The sequence below is a fragment of the Conger conger genome, chromosome 3 (assembly GCF_963514075.1).
Source record: "Conger conger chromosome 3, fConCon1.1, whole genome shotgun sequence".
NCBI lineage: Eukaryota > Metazoa > Chordata > Actinopteri > Anguilliformes > Congridae > Conger > Conger conger.
In genome coordinates, this window is record NC_083762.1 from 66,960,748 (window position 1) to 66,979,517 (window position 18,770).

An 18,770-nucleotide genomic window follows, 5' to 3' on the forward strand; every position below is an offset into this window, starting at 1 on the left:
GTAACATCTTAAAACCACACAAGCACGCACATGCATGGATGCAAACACACACACACAGAGCCCTGCATACACTCACACAGGGACACGCATACACATCTTTCTTTGTGAAGGCCTCCTCGGTCCCTTCCACAACCCGCGCCTAAACAAAAAGCATAGCCTCCCCCCATGAGCCGATAGTTTTCCTGGGGTTTGTGGGGGAATTGCTCCGAGCTGAGCTTCTTGTCCAGGTTTTCAGAATAAGGTTTGGGTTAATTCACTGGCCCCAGCTCGACCCCATGTGCCCCAACACTTCATTATGTTACGAGGTCATCAGCCCCATTGGTAAAAAGAAAGCTGCCTTTCACTTTGACCTTTGACCCCCTGTCAGTAACATACCCCCACAATCCCCTACTTTATATATAAACATACTCTACCCGCCCATAGCCCCACCCTCTGTAAACTATCTAATTTAATCAACTTGGCCTGAAATTCCAATCCAATCATCCACATGAAAAGGCTGAATGGGAGACACATGCCTCCCTCTCTTAAGATAAGAGCTTTTAGAGTATCTTTTACAGCGGGTGACATCTTCACAAGCTAATCACAATGCGATTCTCAGACCTGGAGTCTTGGCCAACTGTAACAACTCCTCAATTAGAATAAGGCAAGCGTGACTGTGTTGTGCGTGTACGCGAGCGTTAATTTGTTCTCTACCAAACAGCAACAGAATTTTAAATTTAGATTATTTTGTCATTGTCCGTTTTATTTTTTGTGTGCACATCTCACGGATGTGTGTGCACCTCCAAAGGACAGAAGGACAATACTACAATGTTCATGATGCGGAACACCATGAAAAAAACGCTTAACTTCCTCCACCGTTCCATTGATTCTCTGCACGTTGTGCTTTTTAAAAAGCAGCTTCCGTTGGGACTAGCAGCAGCAATGCAAGGGTGCTAGACTAGAAGCGTGTTTCTATCAGATCGCAAAGCATGATAATGAGAGAAAACAAAGAAAACAGAATTCCTGTGGCTTTAAGTGTTTCCTGGCACACAGCGGACTTGACAACAGCAAAGCTCTGCAATAGGACTTTCATTGTTGGGGATGTTCAGCTTCACGTGGAAAACTCCTGCATTCATTTTGCAACCCCAGACTGATGTAGCTTCACCAGAACATGGCAGTTGGCACCTTACTAAATTGCATGCAAATGTTCACAGAAGAAATCTCCAACAAAAGAAAACAAACAAACTGGTCTCATATGCCCTCGGAGATGTCTGGCTGTGATGTTTCCATGGGGATGGCGCTGTTTATAACATTGTGGCTGTTCTGTTGCTTGTCTTCATCAATACCCTTGTAATCAGAATGAATCCCTGTAATCTCCATGATTTTAATTTGCAGGCATAACACATCATGTTGAGGATGGTTTAGTTATGAGGGGGAAAATAAAAAACACAAATTACCATCTACTGTCATTACATTTAAAATATATTCCATTTTCAAAAAATCGCAATCAATATAATTTTATAAAAGATACTTTCATGTAATCAAAAGCCATATTGCTCAAATTAGCCTAAATAAACTGAAAAAAGTTTGCTTGTGAGCTGTATTAAGTTTCTGCCACAGGAATAGTATTATCAACACAGATTAAGTTAAAGGGTTAGTTTTTTTTTGTATTTACCATGTCATCATATTAATAAGGCCAGTCATTTTTTTTGCTCAGTTTTAAAGTTTTACAGTGTAATTCAATCCTCCTGATAGATAGTGATATGGCCTCCTCATGAGATCCCTATTAAGGAGTCATTATACACATTTAAGCGTTTTAGACTGCCTGGACAACATAGATGGTGGATCCTATTCCTTTGCATCTTCCATTGTTGTAACAGTCACTTGATTTGTGCCAAACTCATTATGTTTTCTCTCTCTTGTTTAAATGAACCGTGACATGCAGATTCCCCACTTAAAGTTAATTGCCTTTCAGTGGAGTAAATACAGACATACTGCTTTAACCCAATGATTTAAAATAATAGCATACCAAGGTTAAAAGGTTAGGTGGCTTTGTTGAACTATGACAATTAAACTCTTGGCAAAGCACTTGGCAAAGCACTTTCTTGCATCCAGTAGATTTTAACCACATTTCAGGCTCCATATTTGGGCTGCAGAAAAAAAGACAATGCAAGTCTCTAGACACAAGTTTCTTAATCTCAAGAACCATATTATACTATGCTGAAACAAAGACAATTGTATTATGTAAAAAAAAAGAAGAAGAAAAAAAAAGTGACTTCTAAGTGACATGTGATTTAGCAATATGATTTATTATTTTTTTCCAGTGTTAATCAGGGTCACGTTTAGCCCAGACAAAGCAAAGTGTAACCTTATTAAAACGGTTGAACATTCTGCTGCAAACCTGACTGACGTAGGTACAGTTTGCTGCTATGGCGTCTGAGAAGGCCATTCTGTGCGTTCTCTGGGCTTTAAAGCATAGGCATACATTATACTTGATTCGGGCTATACCCCCGACACACAAACCAAACGGGAGCAAACATACCACAAAGGCTGTCGCAAAACATATCAACCTGGAAACCGTAGCAAAATGTAGCAAAACATTTTCCAATTGAACGTGCCCCAGGTAAGCGATACAGCATAAGAAGAAGATGTTCGCCACCTGCTGGAATAATTCTCTCACCGCATGCTGCCCTGTGCTAGTGAAACAGCACTGGAAAGTACAAACGCTGGAAGCAGTAATCAATTCCCCATGCACCCTTTATTCATACAGCCAGCATTCATTAGACATTAATAATCCTTCTTCATATTTTAATATCTGAGCAAATGGAATGTTGGGAATTAATAAACTGTTCAGCAAAGTACTATGCAATGTGGTGAACTTCATTAATAGGTTGCTTTTGGAGGAGAACAAGAAGGAAGAGCAGAACAATTTTGGAAATAAGGCATACATTGTGTGCACTATGATCTCGTTGCAAATGAAAGGAAACATATCAATACTTGAAGCCAAGGACAGCAGTCAGTTTGCAATTAACATTGAAACCAATCTGTTTCTAGAACTTTCCAACATGTCATGCCAAAATTACGATCTGGGATGAGGATATGGTGTTGTCAGTGGAATGGTCTATCATACACCCACACATTACCACACCAAATGGTAAACCTTCACCAGCTGTTTCCCTCAATTTTTACACAACAACGATGCATGCATTAATTACAGCACAGTACAATAACACATGTTAATCCTTGATAACTGAAAAAGAAATGAGCAGTATGGAGATCCAACAGAGTAAGTTAAATACAGACCAGACTTATTGATTGCAGAGGAAGTGTTAGCAATAACCACTATTATGTCATTATGAGCATGACTGCACTACTATCCTGCCAATGTGAAATTTTATTGTTCAAACCACAGTGAGTGAATTCACATTGCCTTAATTGCTTTTCAGTAGCAAAAAGTGACTTTTATTCCTGCATATAATATTAGTGATATTTGTGGAACATAGATATTACATTATTTAAGCCAGGAGAACTTTGCCATACCAGGAAGCTATGTATTTTGCATTTTGTGAATATGGACTTTATTTTAGATTTATCTTTGATTATCTCTGATTATCTCTTTGACCCTGAAGTATTTCTGAGGTGGTCATGGTTCCTTTCTTTAAGTCTTTGCATTATAACCCTTTATTTACTGAAGTTGATAACTGTAATAACTATAACCTTGGTTACATAAACAGTTGGAAGGAACACTGCTTATTTGTAATTGAACTATCACTATTTAAGGCACTATTTGTATTAACACTGTGAATATAAATCATGTTTGTATTTGATTTATGCAAAAATGCTATTAATTGTGAGTTTTAGTTGGTGATGTATATTACCGTAGCATAGCATAAACATATACATTGCTCTCTATACTATGCTGTTTTATTGTCTTTTCTGTCTGATGATGAGAAAAGCTGGATGCCGTCAGATGTAGTCACCAGTTACCACCACTAGGTTGCGGCATGAAATTATTTTTGGGGTCAGAGAGCTTCCCTGGGCTACATTTTATACCTCTGATATAATTATCTCTGACTTTTCTTCACAGTAGGCAGAAAATGGCAGATTGGAGGTAAGCTGTATTAACTCTCTTGGGGTTGATGGGATTTTACAGAAAAGGAACCCTTTTACTAAAGTGATTACAATCAGTTGTTATGTTTGCTATCCCTGCTGAAAATAGCAGCTCAAGCTAGGTTTTGAAACAGCTTTAGCTAGTTCTGACCAGCTCCCAGCTTGACATGGTTTGATCAGCTCAAGCTATGTTTTCAAACAGTTACCTGCTCAGACAAGCTACCAGCACTAGCTGGTTGAGCAGCTCACCAATCCCACCAATTTTCAAGATGATCAAGTTGGTATAGTTGAATTTTACAGCAGGGATTGCCTTCATTGCCCATGGTGCCTTCAGATTAATATAGACTGAGACAAGGAATGATGTCAATGTTCTGCTGTTAAGCAGTTGTGTGCTTTTGTGTGGAGAACAGAGGCACAGGGTTTCTCATCCTTGTTCACAGGGAACAAACAATATGAAAGTGATCCATCACTGACCATCTGGCCCACTCTAAGTACATATGTATGCGTCATTTCTTATGTGTGTGTGTGTGTGCGTGCGTGTGTGTATGTACGTTCCTGCATGCTTTACAGCTATGTGTTTGTGTGCCTATGTAGTGGATGTTTTCTGTTTGTGTGTGTGTATGTGGGTGTGTGTGTGTGTGTGTGTGTGTGCATGTGTGTGTGTGGTGGGGGGTGTTTGTGTGTATCTGCTTTTGTTTGAACACTTAATACAATCAAATGTGTTTCATTTTCAGTGTCTATCCATCCATTCCAATAATTTGTCTTCAAACTAACCAATGTAAAAAGAAATAGTATACCGACGTATGTTTGAAGTATACTATTTTACATTTAAGAATACTTGAAGTACAATGAAAATGTATATCAAGTATGCGTGGTATATCATTTTCCCCGGTGGAAACATGAATGTGTTCAGAGATGCATTTACACAGTAATGTGGTGGATAAAAGAGAGTTTTGTCAAGCGTTATGGATGAGCTGTCGGATGAACTTGTCCCCTCTCCTCCTCTCATGCATCTGCCCAGCCAGTGAGGGACCCCCGCAGGTTGAACAGGTGTGCTGCTCACTGTTTCCTGAGAGAAAAGAGCTTTGATTTGTGCTTGAGGGATACGCTTCACTGCAGCATACTGCTCTGCCCCCTGCTGTCTCCTCTCACTCAGCTTCTACCGATCAATTGCTTCTTTTCAGATGCGGAAACTCCAGGTTCAGATAGGAAAGTTCCAGACCAGCGTTTCGTTCCGATCACCTGGATTTTCTAATTAGCATAAGCAATTCTTCAACCAGGAGGCAGAACTAGTTTCAAATACTTTTCTGTGCTCGATTGATCTTGCCTGGTGTAATTGTGCCAACCAAGAATTTTCACATTTTGAGAGTATGTCATAAGTTCCAATACACCAGACAAGATCAATTGAGCACAGAAATGTATTTTAATCCAAAACAATCACGTATCTAGCATTTACACAGTTAGATATGTTCCTGAAGCAATTCAGGTTAGGTACTTTTCTCAAGAGTACAACAGCAGTGCCCCACTTGGAAACAAGCCCCCAACCTCTGAGCCTAATTCCATTACATGACATTTTATTCAGCAGACGCTTTTATCTAAAACACCATACAAAGAAGTGCATATCAAGGTCAGTAGAACATACACAACAGGTCGATTAAGCTACTACACACTGTTTACTGAACCATTACTACACTTACCACTGAAGTGAGCTCAGGAACGTATGGACTACTGCTATTTTTCACACTGCAGCTTCCCAGCTGAAATGCTCCTCAGACAATTCATTAGAGAAGCACACTTCTTCTGCAGAGAGACTGCAGCCAATGATTCTAACAGAGGAGATGCTCCTGCCCAATGATAGCACAGTCCCACTGTTTACACCCTCTCTCCCTGGGAAAAGCTCTCCTGCTGGACCCCTGACCAAAGCTAGCCCTGGTGCATGCTCAATTTGATTTAAAGCACTGGGGTTAGCATGTTTGCAAATGGTGATGTGTGTAGTGTGCGTGTGAACTGGTCTGGGTCATGCTTGGTAAACTGTCTGCAGGCAGCAGGGTGCCTTGTGGCGTTTTGCCTGTGAATTCTCTCTAATTATAGTGCCTTCAGCCTCAAAGAGGAGACTGACAGTTCCTCCAACACATAGCTCTCCACAGGGACGAGCCACTGCTGTGAGTCTTCCCGTCGTGCTGTAATGAGCTGTGCCATGCTGCGGTTATACGCTGGGTTGGACTTCACCCTCAAAGAGCATTGATAAACATCATCATAAATTTATCATACACCATCAGACATGTTTTACATTCTGTCATTCAATATTAGTCACCCTTTTAACTGCTATGCAATACCTTACAGACAAATGAAAGCGGAAAACACATAAAATATATTCCAGGAAATCTGTGAGAACATATTCCATATTCCAGGGAATCTGTGAGAACGTGGTTGAAATTAATTAAAGGTAGCCTACATTCTTACACTGACACTGGAATATTTCCAAATGCTTGTTATTGATTGAGATTGCAAGATTCACAAGGACTTAGAAAATTAAGTAGAATATGTAGTGCAACCAGATAGGCTATGTCTGAAGTTCACAAAGGCATCATTGCCAAAATTAGAAAGCATGTGGGTTGTTATCAAATTGAGGAGTCTAGATTCAATGAATAGTCTGCTGTGCTCAATAAACAATCAAATCAGTCTAACGATATTAGCAGTGTGTTTATAGAGAATGCGCGAGCGTTGCACTTAATGGCGCTTTTGGTCCAGGGGATTTCTTCATAATGACGTCAACCCTGAGCGTTGTATCTCGTTGTGGCGTTTTAGGATCTTGTCGTCGTTCCTCGCTGCGGATTCGCCATCGGCACTAGGACCGCGCAGTTGGCAGGGGTATCGCGGTGAAGCTCCGTGTCTTTGTTTCAGCCTGTATCTGTCCCATTTCAACTCGGCATCTCCTGCAGTCTCACTCTCTCTGCCGCTCCATCACGGTGTCGTACAGGTCTGGATGATTGCACCAGGATGGCTCTGAACCTCAGTAAGAACAGACTGGCGATTCTGACAGCGTACCAGGATGTTATCGACGAAACATCGTCCACAGATTGGTGAGTAAACTGCTCATTGGGTTTTGCTGTCACAGATCATTGGGATAGGGGCACCAGCGGGCATTGCGATTCAGATGCAGAAACATACTTTCTGGCACGTGCACGCATTCGAGGTGCAGAACACAGACAATTACTGTAATTCAAACACGCACGTGCGTAATTATTTACTATCAATGGCTGGACCGTTTTGACATACAATGCAGCCTAATTCAATACAATATAGCCTAATTCCTCATTTACGCTTCTAATTGCATTGCAGTTATCGTGCAGTGAAGTGAAAATAGAAACAAATAAAATATTATTTAGAAAACATGTACATTAACTTTTGTCTGAAAGTTATGAAATAACTGATCAGATATTTAATATTTTCCATTGTCGTTGTTATATATAATTGCCATTACATGACACTAGAAATGATATATCGCTTCAGCTTAATTTTGCTAATAATTATTATGATAAATAATAGTTATTTTAATAATACTTTAAAATATATTATTTTGCAAAGTTATAGGTATTTTGCTCCAACAAGTGATTCTGACAATAAGAAACAAACATGTCATTTTCACAGGCAGCTAAGAATAGCGCTGTGGCAGTTAGCTCGAGGGCCAACTCTTCTCAGTATAGAGGTGGGTAAGACGAAAATTGACGGCTCTCTCTCAAAGACTGCTGGTCCTTCCTTACACTCGCCCCCTTTCGTGTCGCATCGTGTCCGCGTACCCAATTTGCTCTGACGCAAATCTTGTACCCGTTAACAACGTGCAAATTCGGCGCCTGGATCCAGTAGTCTTTCATATTTTCGGCACTGTACATCAGTAGGCAAAGCAGTGACTTTTTAAAACAAGTTATTGTCCGCCCCATTTTTTTTTATTTGAAGGCATGATACCCGTACCTCACAAAATGTCTGTCTGACCCTATTAATCTATAAAGAGTGTTTCTGGCCTCAGTAATGCTTCATCATCCAAATGCACTTCCCATTCTGATATACTTATTCATAGGCATCCAGATGTGTGGACTCTGAGCTAAATTAGCATTTCCGATAGGGATGTGGACACTGATTGCAGTTGTGGTCTTATAAAGGCTATCTGTTTGAATGAATTAACTGGCACATTGACTGCCTGCAAAATGATGGCTTGACCAAGCTTCACATTGTACACAATAGAACTGTTTTGGTTAGATTACGTTAGATTACGCCCCAGGTAGCTATGGCACAGATCTGCTTACACTCTCACTGTTCCGTTTGCTCACAGTGGAACCGATTTAGTTCAATTACGCACTCGACCTCTCTCCTGCTTCTGCGCAGTGAATCAGATCTCATTAGATTATTCTCTTTGTGTTCTGTTTCTGCACAGTGGAACAGATTTAGTCAGGTCTCTCTCTCTCTCTCTCTCTCTCTCTCTCTCTCTCTCTCTCTCTCTCTCTCGCACTCCCCAGTTTGCACAAAGTGGAACAGATTTGGTTAGACTATGCACCTTCTCTCCTGCTTCTGCAAAGTGAATCAGGTCTCATTAAATTACTCACTCCGCATTCTGTTTCGGCACAATGGGACAGATTTAGTTAGATTATTCTCGCTCCCATTTGTCCACAGTGGAACAGATTTGGTTACACTCTCCCTCTCTCCTCTATGCGCACAGGAGCATATTTGGTCATTATCTCTCCTTTTTTCTCTGCATGTGTGGTTTAGAATGGCGGAGATCGAGGAACCACCATTCCGCTTTACTTCAGAGACCCAGTGTAAGCTGCAATCCGCCACTGAGGTGTCATAAACACCATGTATGAAAATGTAACACATTGATTATCTTTATTTATCTTTTCAGGCTGATAAATCTGCAGTGTTAAAACTGAAGTCATATTTAGCGCAACCTGTTCTTCATAGATGCTACATGAGATGTGTTCTTCCCTCATTAACATTTCTGAATTTTCAGAAATTCTTCTGTTTTTGGCCAAATAAAGCCATGTAAGGAAGGGTCTTCCTGCCTTCTAGGTTTGTTTTTATGTAAGGCGGAACCTTAATATCCTTGGTGTGGGAGTGGGGGGGAGTGTGTGGGAGGGTACGCCAGCCCCCCGGAGATAGACACACAGACTTGGGGGCTTTCGGGGGAAACACCCAGAGCAGCTGGTGGGATGGGATGACATGTTGTGGAATCATCCTCCATCAAAGACTCCTGTGCTGCGCTGTTCTTTCTATCTATTTCTTCTATTTCTTCAAACGAGGCCCCATTTCCTTGATACTCCAATTGCTGTTCTCGTATCGGCGCTGGCATCCGTGACACCTCATTCTATATCGCAGTCTCTTACATACCTGTTTGTATGAGTGTGCTGCATTGTGCTGCTTAGCGGTGTACTGTGCTGTGTCTCTCTGCAGGAAAAGGTTGCCCTCCCTTGAGTGCAGCTGTTTTTGAGACAGTTTTGGGTCGATAGACTTTCAGGCAGGAGCAGAATTACCGACATCTAGCTTCCGAGCCGTTCGTTCCACAGAGAAGAGGGTTCTCACCATTTCAGCGCTATTCTGTGTTAAACCACACACACACACACACACACACACACGCACACACACACATAGAACTATGCCATTAATATGACTGCACTGGCCAACATATGCATTCATAAACGCTTGGCTACCTATGCCTTCTGTGAATGTTCTTGGAACATGCAGCCTGGCTCACATTCACTGTGTTTGTTTCATTTGTGGATTATGATGCTAAAAAAAGCCTAAAATTGTGTGTCGTGAAGCGTTTTTTAAAAAAAGTAATCGGTTTCTCTCTGTTCTTCTGGCAAGGAGAGCTGCACGATGGCTGCTGAGTGTATCTGATTCCCAGAAAACAGGCTTTGGGTTCAGAGAGCACTGGCGCTCGGCTCCTCTCTCCTGCAGCCGTTAATGGGATGTTAATGGTGGTAATGGATGCGGTGGAGTGTAGCATGACAGGATGGATTGGTACAGTAATGACCATATCTCTGTCTCCGTCCATTCCCAAACGGCACTTGACTGACGGCGATGCTGATGTTGTGCAAATGTGTAGTTTAGTATAGATTGTATAAGTGGATGTGTGGGTGGGAGAGTGCTTGAACAGCCATGCTGGTGTACGGATGGGTGTGGAGGTGTATGTATGTACTGTAGGTGTGTCGGAATTTGTGTGTGTGTTTGTGTGAGATTGTTGGAGTATTGGTGAGTGTGTACACTCAGTGGTCACTTTATTAGGTAGACCTGTGCACCAGCTTGTTAATGCAATGACAAAACCAGCCAATCATGTGGCAATCTAAATGCATAAAAGCATGTAGACGTGGTCAAAAGGTCCGTTTTTCAAACCAAATGTCAGAATAGGGAAGAAACATGATCTAATTAATTGTTGAAACTGATCGTTGGTGCTAGACAGGGTGGATTGAGTATCTCAGAAACTGCTGATCTCTTGGGATTTTGATGCACAACAGTTACTAGAGTTTGCGAAAAACAAAAAACATCCAGTGAGCAGCAGTTTTGTGGGCAGAAACACGTTGTTAATGAGAGAGGTCAAAGGAGAATGGCCAGACTGGTCGAAGCTGACAGGAAGGTGACAATAACGCAAATAACCACACATTACAACAGTGGTATGCAGAAGAGCATCTCTGAACACACAACACGTCAAACCTCTAAGTATTTATGTACAGTAGCCATGTAGAGTGTGCTTAGGTGTGTGGGAGTGTTGGACCAATCCTTACAATGTCTTCTATTGGTCTACCACAGTTTGTAATGAGCCAATCAGTAGCTACTCAGCTCTGGCCCCTTCCCCAGATACACTTCCAGAGCCAGTCAGCAGCAAGAGCTGTGCCAGGTCTGACAAAGCTGTATGTGCAGAGCATTGACTGGCTCATAGAACTTAATTAACTTTATTATCTCCGTCTTAATTATAAAGACACTTTTACTGAAGAATTCCCTTACCGAGAGTCTTCCAGGCTGAATTAGTTCAAATTCAGAGGAATTTGCTTAAGCCTACTGGCATACCTTTTGCCTGAGGTTTATGTTGAACAGTAATGCAAACTAATAAAATGTAGAATGCAGCTGAATTCCAGGCTATGAGGGATGCAATATCTTACTGTAGGTTAAACGCAGTTCGATATGTTCCACACAAAATGGTTGTCATTTATATAGGGCCTTTATCCAAAGCTGCACACTTTGTGCAGACAGTATAGCCTGTGTAGCATAGTAGTGGGGGAACTTGTTCCTCATAGTTATAGGTTTGATTGCCTGCCGGGGCCCTGGTGTTGTACTCTTGAACTGCTCCAGAAAATACCAAGCTGTACAAATGGGTTGTATGTAAATCGCTCTGGACAAATCAGTCCTGGGTCAAATATGTCTTTTATATACTTTTCTGTGCTCAACTGATCATGCTTGGTCCAATTGAATAAGACCAGAAGGACCAGAAGGCAGAGTTTGCACTTGAGAGTATTTGAATGGTTCCAATACATCAGACAAGCCAAGTAAAGCATAGACAAGTATTTGAATCCAAAACAATTATGCATTTGACCCAGGTCGGGGACAAATGCATCTGCTAAATGCCTAAAATAAATTGGCCTCTCATAGCTGGCTGTGATGGGATCTCTATCCATACACAGTGAGATCCAAGATTATAGGCACCCTTGATAAATATGTGTAAAAATACTGTTAGCTAATTAACATGTGTGGAGTACTGTGCTTTATTAATGATTCAATGGAATCAACCAAAGGCTTACATCATTCAAATAGAAAAGAATATATTTCCTCAAAAAACAGGTTTAGCAATTATTGCCACCCCTGATTTAATACTTTGTGCAAACACCCATGGCAAAATGACAGCCATTTCTATAATTTGTGATAAGGTTAGAGAACATATTTGGAAGGATTTTTGGCCATTCCTCCATGCAGAACCATTCAGAATAATTTATATCCTTGGGTTTGCGCTTAACCCCCCTCCCCCTCCCCCGCTCTTCAGATCAGACGACAGGTTTTTGATGGGATTTCAGTCTGCCCAAATTTCCTGGTAATTTTGTTGAATTCATTATGCCACTGGACCACTGACAGCAAAATATCTGCAAAAAACATGAATTACCTAACTCCATAATCGGACAGTAGTAATGAGATGTCTCTCCTTGTATGCGTTCCACTTTTTTAACCAAGCATATCAATGTTATGTGTGGCCATAACATTCAATATTGTCTCATCAGACCATAGCACTCTCATAATTCTTAATTCCAATGATGTTGGGCAAACTCCAGATGCTTGGTTTTGTTTATTGTCTCAGTACGGGCTATCTTCCTGCTACCCTACCAAAGAGGTTGTTTGTATGGAGGAGCCATTTTATGGTTCACAACTTGATGACCCCAAGATGCAACCAATCTCATTGCAAACCAATTACATCTGCAACCATTACAGATGTTATTGCCCTTACAGTGCTACGTGGTATGTTCAACCATTTATGTATATTTTGTACCTATTACCAGGCTTGTGACCTATTACCTATTACCTCTTCTGAATTGATTGTTCTTTGGCTTTTACCATGCTGATGGATGATGGGATATTGCATCATTGTTACCTCATTTTAGTGCTAGTGAAACAGGAAGTGATGGAATGACACAATATAGTTCATTTAGGTTTTCAGAAAAATTTGATTACTTCATAAAAAACATTGAAACATGAGAAGAAATGTATTGAAATAAAAGTATATACTGTATTTTTTAACATAACATATAGATTATTATCTGTATTGTTTATCATATGCAGCCTACTGTACACGCATGTGAAGATGAGGAATCTGAAGATAATGAATCATCCAGGAGAAAGACAGTGGTTAATCACACAACTGGCACATAATAATAATAATGACAAGCCGTAGTCACGCGGCCACTAGACAGAATATAATTTGTTTATTGGTTAAATCACCTGTTTAAAACCATATCTCGGTCCAATTTCATTTGATGACTCATCTCATATCATGCTCAGAAGTGTGTGTGTGCATGTCTGTGTGTGTCTGTATGCATAGGTATGTGTGCATGTCTGTGGGGGGGGGGGGGGGGGTTGGAGGGACTCTTATAGTAAATGAAAGGCCTCAGCGTGTCACAGCTAATGGTTGTGGACATGTTGATGAGTAACCTTCTACAGGTTTCCCATTTCACACTCCATATAATAGCTGGGACGCACTGCAGGGCATGTACACACAGTTAGTGAGTAAACGCCATGATTCATCATCGGAATTATACAATAAATGTATGCTGAAATGGTGCGGACCATGTGCGAAGCTCAAAAGCTGGACCAGTGAAAAAAACTCACTCTACTGACCTAGAAATAGAGTAATATCTATCTCTGGATTCTTTTTCATTTCTGAAAACCGCTTTCTTCAAACCCGCTTTTGCTTGCCTGACTGCGCATGGTTGTGATGAAAGCAGGCACTTCTGAGGCCCCTCTTTTGGCTCTGCTTTATATCTGAGATCTCCGGGCTGGTGCGCGTTGTATAAGCCCGGTGTCCCCCTCGCTGCCGTTTCCTGTGGGTTTCCATGGAGACCAGACGCAGCCTGCTGTGCTGGCGTCGGGCCCGGCCCACAGCCCCCCTCAGGAAGGGAGGACGTAGCTAACAGTAGTCGTAGGACGTAGTCACAGAGACCACTGCCTGCATATACCGAAATGTAGAGGTACTGACACTCACACAGAGAAACCAGCAGCTGTGTATAGAGTCCGGTGCTTACATAGTCTGGCAGTCGTGTGGAGACACCCATATAGAGAGGCCTGCACCAGTATAGGGAGACCAGTGCTGGTATGGAGAGACTGGCACCGTCATAGAGATATCGGTGTAGCAAGACCTGCAGACAAACACTCGCATACACACACACACACACGCACACATGCACACATATACATGCACATACACACACGCACAGACACACACACACGTGCACATACACAGACATGATATACACACACACACCCGCAAAAACATACATGCTCATACACACACAGATATGATATGCACGCACTGACTCACACCTACTCACAGAGACATGATATACACACACACACACACACACACACACACACACGCACACGCTCCACTACAGACTGCTTGTTTAAATATAACTCCGTTTTCCCTTCCCCTTTTGTGCCTGCATTCATCTCCTTCAAAGGATGCTATTACCCACACTCGAACCTGTTAGAGATGCGATGGAGATTTGTGAAGGCCGCGCTGAAGCAGGTGCGTGGGCAGCGGAGGACAGCTGCTTTGTCAGCATTAAGCAGGATCAGGAAGGAGCTCTTCAGTTCAGCGGCCGCTCAGCCCTCGGTCCCCCCCCCCCTCAGCTCTCTGCCTTTTCACTGCCCGGGCTTAGTACGGCAGTCCGGCTTAGTACAGTGATTAAGGAGCCGCGATCCTATCTCCGGGGTTTCAGGCTCAAATCCCAGGCGAGCCGCTGCCATTTTGCCCCTGAACAGTGTACTTAAGCTGAATTGATTCAGTAAACGCCTGGCCGTATAAATGGACACCCTGTCATAATGTAAGCCTTGTTCGCAGCTCTGGATAACTGCATCAATTAAGCAAATAACTCATGTAAATTAGAAGTGCTCTAACACTCAATCAGCTGAGAGTGATGATTTACCTGCTTTATCTGGGTACAAGTCCAGCTATAGTCAATGAGCGTATAACTCTGTAGTGCTGCAGATCCTATGGGGACTCACACTCCACACAGCGGTAGTGGAGAAATTTGTGGTCATGTGTCCCTGTGCACACAGCTCTAGCCTTCTGCATATAAGGGAATGTTGGAGAGAGTCTGTGCCTCTGTCTGCATGACTCTTCACAATGGAATTTTCTACCGGCCCTAACTGCTTTCCGGAGGTAAATGTGTCTGTGTCCACACACACCCTCACACACACTTACACCCACACGCACACACACACGCACACACACACACACCCTCACACACACTCACACACACACGCATGCACACACACCCTCACACACACTCACACCCACACGCACACACACACCCTCACACACACTTACACCCACACGCACACACACCCTCACACACACTTACACCCACAAGCACACACAGATGTTAGATGTTGTTTGGCAAACTCGAATCTGGTCTTCCTGTTTTTGAGGCTCACCAATGGTTTACATCTTGTGGTGAACCCTCTGTATTCACTCTGGTGAAGTCTTCTCTTGATTGTTGACTTTGACACACATACACCTACCTCCTGGAGAGTGTTCTTGATCTGGCCAACTGTTGTGAAGGGGTTTTTCTTCACCAGGGAAATAATTCTTCTGTCATCCACCACAGTTGTTTTCTGTGGTCTTCCGGGTCTTTTGGTGTTGCTGAGCTCACCGGTGCGTTCTTTCTTTTTAAGAATGTTCCAAACAGTTGATTTGGCCACACCTAATGTTTTTGCTATCTCTCTGATGGGTTTGTTTTGATTTTTCAGCCTAATGATGGCTTGCTTCACTGATAATGACAGCTCTTTGGATCTCATATTGAGAGTTGACAGCAACAGATTCCAAATGCAAATAACACACTTGAAATGAACTCTAGACCTTTTATCTGCTCCTTGTAAATGAAATAATGAGGGAATAACACACACCTGGCCATGGAACAGCTGAGCAGCCAGTTGTCCCATTAGAAACTGTTGTAATTCCTACACCGTTCACCTGATTTGGATGTAAATACCCTCAAATTAAAGCTGAACGTCTGCAGTTAAAGCATATCTTATTCATTTCATTTCAAATCCATTGTGGTGGTGTATAGAGCCAAAAAGAGGAGAATTGTGTTGATGTCCCAATATTTATGGACCTGACTGTATGTACATGAACATTTATGGATGTATGCAATTCATTTTTTGCCTGAACTGAAACAAAAAGATTCACTATATTCAGCCTTTATTCAACCTTGGGAAAACGTAAAACAACATAGATATGCTGCCATACATAAGTTTGGTACTTATGTAGCATACAGTCTCTGTTCTAGGAGTGCTGTTACCCTGGTCCATATCATATTACATTGTGTGGACACCCTTACATATGCTCGCACATTGTTAGCTGTCCAGGTTAAGAGCACCTGATTGATGAATGTAATGTAAGCCCACGTCTCTGTGAACTCAAACACATTCAGGAAATGTCCCTACTGCCAAGTTCTGTGTCAGGCCTACATTCGCAGTATAATCACCCCACTGTCAGATTTATGTGAAAGCTGAGCTTATTTGTGATATGTGGCCTCTTAGCTTTCCCGGAGAGAGGAACCAATGGTTTGCTCATGAGGAGAACTGTCTGGAAGCCTTCCTGCAAATTTGTCCGTGAATGGCTCTGGTATGAGAGCAAATCAGGGACTGGTGGAAAATCTGTTTCAGAGGTTTAAAGAAGCCAGGTCTGTGTTACTCCCATTAGACATGGAGCAGGGATGGACTGGTGAAATATGACAGTGAAGGGATTTTGTGGACCAGTCATTTGGTGAGCACGGGTCATGAATGCCTCTATAGCTGCTTCCTAATGTCATCAGGACTATAGAGTTAGTGTTCTCAGATGACTCTTTTTTTCACAGGGATTTTCTCCACCCAAATTTCTTCCAGCACAACAGCTTTCAGAAATAATACTGAGATCCTGGGCGATGAATGTGTCTGCAGAAACACATACGTATGCACTTCTCCGGCCAATCAAACGGGTGTCATCTGAAAGCAGCATGCTGATTGGCTGGTCTGCCATGCCTTGTCGACCTAGTATGAAAACAACAGTGAGAAAACGCTGCTTCAACATCACAGCAACGTAACCATGCATTTGGTTCATAGAGTACTGTTATGCTGTGAAATATATTATAATGCTGCTCATGTGAGTGTCACTTCAGGACTTGGAGAATGAAAAATCTTTAGAGCTTACAGGAATGTGGATAATAATAAGATGTGTATCTCTGTGTACGTGTGTATGTGTGTGTGTGGGTGTGTGGACCCATTTACCTCTGGAAAGCAGTGAGGGCCAGCAGTCTATCAAAACATGGGTGATTATTTCTGCAGGTGTGTGATAGAAAAAGTCAGGGAATGTGACTTGTGTTTGTGTGTGTGTCTGAGAAACCCAGAGCCTGTGTGTGGAAGGGTGGCCAGGGGAGCTGTTCTGTTCTGTAGGTTGCTGAGGTAAGCATATAGTACAGAAAATGAGGAGACAGAGCACAGAGCCAAGCTGGGTAATCACATCACACTCCTGCTCCTCCTGCCCAGATACAGACAATCCCTCTCCCCCCCCCCTCCCTCTCCCCCTCGCTCCCCTGCCAGGGCGCTCCCCGGCCCTGCTCCCAACCCACCGCAGCCCGTGTGCCAGCTTTACCCCTCTGTGAGACAGCGGACATCTTCCTTCCCTGTGAGACCACTCTATCTCTGGGCTATACCGCCACTAAACCTGCTGTTAAAATGCTGTTAAATGAGCTTCCCATGGTAGTCAGGACAGGAGAGTCTCTGGCCCTCTTCCAGCACAGCCTGAAGACCCACCTGTTCAGGCTGGCCCCACCCCTATTCCCATCCCCAAACAAAATCCCATTTAAGGCCCTAGAAAGGCTAGAACCTCATCCTATGTTTGTGTAGTTAACCTACATAAATGTTTCAATGATGGTGCTTATGCACTGTCTCTGATTTAAAAGGGTTGTTAGGCTGGCCTATATAATTAATTTAACTCATGTGGATGTACTTTCTCACTGAAATGTATTCTGGGTTGGAGCGTCTGCTAAATGACTGTCATGTACCGTAAATATACAGAGTCCTCACAGCGGGCTAGAGTGGGCTTCATGTCAGCCTTATAACCAGAAGGCCTCAAGTCTGCATGAGTCGATGTTCTACATCGCATTTGGCAGAGGGTCCTGTTTCTGGTTTGGGGATTGGGGGTCTGGCATTCCTGCAGATATTTACCAGACTGCAGCCTGTTTGCCCACAGCTCTACTGTGCCTTTGTGTTGGCATGTAAGTGCTGAACGCTCTACTGAGTGAGGTGGCTGAATGCCATCTTTTACTATCACTGTAAAAATTGGCTGTTTAGAGTCAGCAGCACCAGAGGGGCAGGTCCCAGGTCACTACTGCAGTGAGATGACCAAGAGAGAAGAAGACATGAGTTGTGTTAGGTACTGTGGATAACGCTTTGGCATTCACTACTGTCCTCGGAGGTCTCCCTGATGTGTTTTGATAGACTGTCCGGCAGATAATTATTTTTTATGTGGCGTAAATTTGTACTCGACCCCCGCAGTTATTTTATACTGAATCACGCTTGTAGCTTGGCAAATTTTCCACACTCCCCTCAAGTTCTATCACTCACCGTCCTGATGAATATTTAAAACACACTCCCCTCCCTCTGGACTTCTGAAACCTAAAGTTCATCTTTTCCATGGTAACTAATTATTGCAGAGGCATAAAAGCATTTTTTTTTTTTTGCACGACTCATGATTAATAGTCCTGTAGGACTATAGATATCCCTGCTTGCTTAATATAGGCATGGGGGTGGCAGAAAATCTGCTGGTGTGGAGAGTGCTTCAGATGCACTAATGGGCTGGAGAGGTCCATTTTTTTCAAAAAGAAATGCCACGTAATGAGAGGAGCGACATGTTTCTGGATGTGACAGAGAAGTGGGTGGAGTCTTGT

The 18,770-nt window shown here is 42.6% G+C and overlaps 1 protein-coding gene across 4 annotated transcripts in view; it reads left to right on the top strand.

Annotated features, from left to right (window-relative positions):
* The first annotated feature begins 6,865 nt into the window (after positions 1-6,865).
* LOC133124304 (drebrin-like) overlaps positions 6,866-18,770 on the top strand; it is a 39,664-nt gene continuing 27,759 nt past the window's right edge. The window contains exon 1 of one of the 4 annotated variants that reach the window (XM_061235392.1): positions 6,866-7,172. In XM_061235392.1, coding sequence (XP_061091376.1) covers positions 7,090-7,172 — 83 coding nt within the window. In that variant the 5' untranslated portion in view covers positions 6,866-7,089. The remainder of the gene's footprint in view (positions 7,173-18,770) is intronic. The other 3 variants (XM_061235391.1, XM_061235390.1, XM_061235389.1) reach the window with 3 other exon arrangements.